This window comes from Pterocles gutturalis, unplaced genomic scaffold, assembly GCF_000699245.1.
Source record: "Pterocles gutturalis isolate BGI_N339 unplaced genomic scaffold, ASM69924v1 scaffold1072, whole genome shotgun sequence".
NCBI classification, from domain to species: Eukaryota; Metazoa; Chordata; class Aves; order Pterocliformes; family Pteroclidae; genus Pterocles; species Pterocles gutturalis.
The window spans coordinates 1-6583 of record NW_010114930.1 but is presented as its reverse complement, the minus strand read 5'-3'; the positions used below and the strand labels follow the sequence as shown (position 1 = coordinate 6583).

Sequence of the window (6583 nt, the reverse complement as noted above, 5' to 3'; positions counted from 1 at the left end):
AATACTTAATTGAGTGTCAGCAGGTTCCTTTGGTAGCTGCAGACCTCCACTGAAGAGAAAAGTGGTGTCATCCCCCCCTGCTCCGCGCAGAGCAAGCCGGAAAGGTTCACGATCCGACGCTCAGCACGGAGCAGGAAAACTCCTGCAATTTCATGCCACGTTACACTCAACAAAAGGCTTCCACTTGGCCAGCTGCCAGCAGATCTGACCAACGCCGGGGTTTCAGTGCTGTACCCTTCAAACCTGCTCAGGAGGAGTGGTCCGGGCTTGCGTTGGTCTGCATTCTTCAGGGAGTTAAAAAAAGGAAGTGGATTTTTACTCACCTCACCCCCAAACGAGCAGAGCATCATTTTATAATGATCTGTTTAAAAAGGAAGGCGGGCTGTACCTGTCCGAGTCAGCTGCACCGGGGCCAGTAACAGAAAGATTGAGTCAGGAGAGGGTGCTGCCTCTCCAAAAGTTCGAATTTACACAGCACTGAACCCCTCTGCTCCCTGGGGACTCTGGGGCAGCAGGCTAATTCTGTGCACTAGACTACCTGCAAACTCTGATCTGAAAATCCTGAGCAGGAAACAGCAACACTTGGAGAGGGAAAGAAATAAGATGAAAGAGTGAAAGAGCTGCCTTCTAGCCATCACCTTCCATACCCGCATCGAGCTGAACACAGTGTCACCTCTGCAGCATCAAACTTCATAAACTTTATTATTAGAGAAAATACAGGTTTGCATCAAAGTGGTCATAAAAACCACAACCAAACGAACTCCACGCAGGGAATTCAACATACAGACGTTACACACATCCATGGGGACTGCCACCCCAAATGCTACTGCATCTCTTCCTCCCTCTGGGCCCTGTACTCCTTCACGCTCCTCTGCAAACAAGAGCAAAGGACAGATGTTACCAGCATGTATCTGGGCGACTCACACACCACAGTGCCACCACCCTGGTGCGTGCTGTGATGTCTCTGTCCAGTGCCGGGAAAGGCTGAGGGACCTGAGAAGCCCCGACAGAGCTCCAGGCACTTTCAGAAGTCCCTCCAAGGGGAAGGAAGCCAGGCACGCCAGGTGGAGAATGTCCGAAAAAAAACTATCAGGCTTTTCAAGTCAAAAGTGCCACCACACAGGTCTCAGCCCATTCCTCTCCCCTCTGAGATGAAGACACAGCAAAGGCCCCGGAGCTCCTCAGGAATAGTCTCACCTCAAAGGTGTTGAGCACGTGTTGGCAAACACCCATCAGGTCGTTCAGCCCTTTCCGGAACGGCTCAACAGCAGGGAGGGCTCCTTCAGGGAAGAAGATACACCAGTGAAACGGGAGCTGGCTTCCAAAGCCCTCTCCCTCGCTGCTCTGAGGCAGCACGGCTGTTACCACCGTGCCCAAGGGGGCAGGGGGAACTCCACAAAAGAATGAAATTCAACAAAAGGCACAGCAGAAATGCACACCCCCATACCTCTGGTCTGGATCCTGAAGTTGATCTTGCTTTCAGAGGGGTGTGTGATGCAGTAGCCGCAGAACTCCACATCGGGGCTGTAGGAGGGGAGAGAGAAGAGAGCAGTGAAACCCAGCCCAGTGCACAGGCAATCTCAGGAAAGGCAGAGGCTCAGGCCACCCCAGGCCTGCTGGGGCACAGGATGTTTCTAAAATGACCGAGGGTCTTATGGCAGGGATACGCTGAAGGGAAACTACCTGTGTAACCCTACTCACACTCTCCCATCCATCTCTGAGCTACAGCTGGAGCTTTGCCAGGGAAGGACATGGCTGGCACGATCGTAGGCACCATCCTGGCACCACCAGCAGCAGCCTGCAGTGTTCAAATAGGGACCCTGGGAGACCTCACCGTACACAAACCCGCCGCGGTTCTGCTGGGCAAAGAGGCTGGTGGGTCTAAGGCCCTGTAAGGATTCACGAGACGGGCTGCAGGCTGCTCGGCATCTGCCTTCCTAAGCTGAGGTGGTTGGCAGAACATCTGTGCACTCAGCAGAAAGAACAGCAAGAAGCCTGCTGCTTGTTCTTGTCACGGTGATTTACCAGAGGAACTCGCACGGCATTTGCAATGTAACTGTCAGCTGAGATGATGCATCGGACTTCCTGCTGTAATTCTTCTGAGGCTTACCAGGAGATCTTCACAAACCCTCAGTGCTGCCCAGTTCGATACAATCAGGCAACCAGGGTGAACCTATTTGTATATTTTGATGGGGGCAGGAGGATAATTAATTCCCAGCATCAATTCCTGCATCTCCATGCAAGCGTGAGAGCTGATCAATTTCCTTACTACCGGCTGCTCCCGCCCTCTTTTCTGACAGCACTTGTCCCAGAAGAAGACACAGATACTGCCTGACCATGTGTACCTACGGGGAGTCGCGCAGCATTTTACCCAGGGCCAAATAAGACATTCAGAAGTCTTTCTCGTGTCTGAGGTCAGGCCAGGAATTCAATCTGCAGGTCAGAGTCAGGTCAGATGAGGGTGATGAGGGCCAGACACCACCCAGTGATCACCAAGCGGGTGTACAATGGTGAGGAAGGGCTGATGTCAGGTCAGGAAGGCAGTCCGTGGGTCAGCACCCAGGTGAATGGAGTCCACAGGCCAGTACAGGCTGAGCTGGAGACCCACACCCCTACAACCCAGCTCAGGAGGGACCAAAAGCCCTGAGCTGAGCTTAAATGGGGCTCCTGGGGCCATGGGCAGGGTGTGGGTGGGGGCCCCAGGTGTGGGTGCTCAGGTCCATTAGTGCTCTCAGGGTCCTGACACCAGGAGCACAAGGAAAACGTTAATCTTTTGATGAGAGGTAGTAGGTAAGGAGTGTCTGGCACCGTGTCTAGCACAAAGACTCTAACAGGCAGCTGCAGAGGTAGTTTCTGACCATTTGCCTTGTTCCAGTGACAACTGAGATAGAGATCAGCAAGGAGAAGGCCAGAGTAGGGGGCAGAGGTGCCCTCAGCCATGCCAGGCTCCACAGAGGCTCCACTTACTTCTTCATGACCATGTATCGGAGGGAGTTGCCCAGCGTGTGGTCCTCATCGTGCAACACAAACGTGACACAGTTTCCGTCTGTCCCATCTGCCTGGATCTGCCATAAATGAGGAAAGAAGAGATGCTGTAAGGCTCTCTGAGGCAATGAACACCAGCCCTAGGATGAAGAACAAACCGTTGTGCTCAGCTTTACGAGAATAACCAAGAGGGTTTCTGTAGGTCTGGCTGGGCCACCTCTGCGGCTCATGTCTGGGGTGCTGCAGCGTGACCAAGAGCACCTTTGCAGCAGAGGGAAAGCTGCAAAATGACAGACCTCAGAGAAACCTCTCCCTGGTTATCAAAGTGCATCCTTCCCCTTCACAGGAGAGAAGAGGAGCCCAAAGAAAGCTGCGGCTTCAGGACCCGCGGTGGAAAGAAACTGGGAGTGAGTGTTCAGGCTGGTGTGATCCCCGGTCCCTCCGCCAGCCCGTGGCTAGACAGGAATGAGAGGGACAGTCAAAAAATCCCCAGGGAGGAACGCTGCCTGTCAGCAGGGAGATCTTATCCTAGCTGGAAAACAAAAGGAGCTGTAAGCCCAAATTGACAAGCTCAGGCTGAGGCTGGGGAGCCCCCCACAATGCCAGCAGCCAGCCCCTAACCCTCCTGCTGCTTTTGGCTCAGGTCCCCGAAAAGAGCTCTACCAGCTAACGCTTCCTGAGAAGCCTGGTCTGGGATCCCCTCCAAACCCAACAAGTCACCTAATTAATCGTTCCGCTGTCAGAGGGCTGCTGAGCCTCTGACCTTTCCCCAGGCTCCGCGTAGCCACCGTGGAGCCCGACAAACCCAGACAGCCCCCAACCGCTTCCTCTCTCTGCAGCAGGGAGAGGTTCCAAGGTTAAGTGTGGAGCCGGGCTAAGACAAGCGCTGATGTCTCTGCATCCTGCCTGTGGCCGAATCCTCAACCGCTCCAGGGGTTTTATGACCCCTCATGTTTCCCCTCGGTAGTAAAGCCCATCCCTGCAGTCCCGCTCCTCCTCTTGCAGGTACGGCTGCCATGGGGAGTCGACTCAGCAGTTCAGAAGGGAAAGGCAGAGGGATTTCTGTGGAGGAAGAGATCCCCCAGCCCTGCAGCACAATTCAAGGGGAGGCTTGCTGCACGCCTGCTGTCACAGAAGGGTAGGTGTGATGCACCAACATCACATCAACACGGGGATGCTGGACGGAAAGGGTCTCCCCCACCTTCCAGCATCTCGCAATCCACAACCAAAGCAGTCAGTCTTGCTGGTGACTAAAATAAGGCAGCGAGTAGCAAAAATACCTCCCCTTGGTGTGGAACAAAAATGTGTGAGTGATTTCCCACAGGTCATTCAGGCAGCTAATGGATGGATCGGACACCCTGCCTGCTCTCCTGCTTTCTAGACCCAGCACCCTCCTCCACTGACTGGCCTCAGCCTCTCCCACTGGGAGGCCTTGCAAGGAATATTTATTAAAATTATTAGCACCAGTCACACTCAAGAGCTTGGTTTTGTTCCAAAGACTACAGGCTGAACCAAGAGCAGACTAACTCAGGAGGCACCTACGTGCCCGGACAGGTCACCTGGCCCCCAGTTTGCTCCCTGCACCCAGTCCCAGGGTTAGGAGTGTGCCCAGTGCCCAATTCCCCAGTACCTCCCCCACCACGAGCCAGGGACAGCTCTGTCAGTGGGACAGTGACACTCCTGCAGTTTGGTCACACGATGGGAATTATACCTTAGCTCAGGTGCAGCTCTGGGGGCAAAGAGATGCTTTTCCAGACAGAGAGCAAATATTTACAGCTGAGTTACAAGTGTTGCATAAAGGTGATTTGAAAAGAGGATAACTGGGAGTTTAATGTGCGGTGCTGGGAGCTGCACCAACTTCAGACTCCTTCCAGGGCTGAAGGCTGAGATTCCTCAGGGTGTTTCTGAGTCTCATCAAAACTATCAAAATACTAATCACCAGAAAACTTGTTCTCCTGTAAGCCAACTTGTAAAAAAAGCCCTGACACCCTGGAGTAAGGAATTCTGCTCATCTGGAGCTTTTTTCTTTGGTTACACACCGATTTGCTAGTCTCTTTACCAAGTTGTCCTTGTTCTTGGATGATGGTAGAGGCAGAAGGAAAAGCTGATGAGATCTGGAGGCAGCTTTGGGACTGATCAAATTCACCTGAGTCCCTCAGAGACACCAGAGATGGAAAAGCCTGCGCCTCCCTCAAGGTGATCCGGGGCACGCTCTCCCGGCAAGGCCAGGATACAGCCCCGCAACTCGGCCACCCACGCACCGGATGCCCTCCTCCTCACTGCCCACGCAAGCCTAAGAGCTGTGATCTCACATCACCCAGAAGCTCTCGGGCTTAGAGGGGCTGTGATTTACGATGATGAATTATTTAATGTTGTATTTGGAGCCTAGGTAGTGCCGTGGCGGATACATTAGCACAGCGCTGAGACAGACGGGGTCAGCTAGACCCGAAGCGGGTGGGGAACAGTCTTACAACTCGCTTGTTCCTGCACCCACTGCACTTTATGCATAACTCGTATTTTATGTCAGAACATACAGTCCTTTGCTGGTCTTTGTGAGCCAGTACCGCTCTCCACGCGTCCTCCCGTCCTCCGTGCAGCGCTGCGTTCCTCGTGGAGGACTCTGCTGGTTTGTTGCCAAGGGCCTTCTAGTACCCGCAGCGCCTCAAAGATCAATTCCACTCATCACACCAGACTTCTGGGATGAGGACTTGGGCTTCCCGGTGCAACTGTGACTTTCAGCCTGTGGCCTGCACAACTTGGGGGAAGAATATGGCTCCACAGAGCCTGAAAAAGGTAACCAGCAGAGGCCAGACTAAGAGACTCCAGGGCCTGTTGTGCCACTAGGAAAAGTTTAGGGGCTGTGGATTGAGAGACTACGGAAAACCACTGTATTAAGCCTTCCCCAAAGGCAGCTTTAAAAACAGGCAACTTACAGATCCCTCTTGTTTCTCCTGTCGGGCTGTCCTGGTGCTCAGCTCTCCTTGTCTCCCACTGACAGACAGACAGACAGACCGAGAAGCGCATGGAGCACCCGATGGTCCCGGATCAGCTCTTCCTGCCACCCTGTGCTGGTTTAACTGCCAGCTGGCAGCCGGCAGCGCTCTCAGCGTGAAGCGCAGTGCCACCTAGTGCCTTCTGCCGCTGCAGTGGGGACTGGAGAGGGAGAGAGGGTCTGGAGAGGGAGAGAGGGTCCAGAACCCCTGCCACAGGGCTCAGCACCCTGAAACGGGTGCAAGAGAGGAGAGGAGGCACGCTGCCAGGACCCACAGCTACAGGCACAGCCACCGAGGGCTGACGTTGTGCAGTGCTGAGCAATTCAGCTTTAAAAAGCCAGGCTTCTTTTAGTAAAAGGTTAGTCCTAAATAGTTTTAAAATAGGTTTGTCTTAACCTTTACCTGCTGCTGTTCCCTACGGGCCAACCTCTGACACCGACACTTTGTGACAGGTAATGAAAAGGTGGATTTCTACCAGGAAACACGGCTCACCTCCCCAGCCTTCCCCCCTCTGCGGTTCTCAGAGCAGCTCCGTGCCAGGCCAAACCCAGCGGCTCCAGGGGCTGAGAGCAGCGGGGCAGAATCACAGAATGTTAGAGATTGGA

At 53.8% G+C, this 6583-nt stretch overlaps 1 protein-coding gene across 1 annotated transcript; it reads right to left on the bottom strand.

Moving 5' to 3' along the window:
- Positions 1-823: 823 nt before the first annotated feature.
- On the bottom strand, positions 824-3065 carry POLR1D (polymerase (RNA) I polypeptide D, 16kDa; the record flags this gene model as incomplete). The annotated part of the gene is made up of 4 exons (XM_010074965.1): positions 824-871; positions 1198-1280; positions 1448-1524; positions 2968-3065. Coding segments are annotated over 4 exons (306 nt in total), but the record flags the coding sequence as incomplete, so codon positions are not given.
- Positions 3066-6583: the final 3518 nt, after the last annotated feature.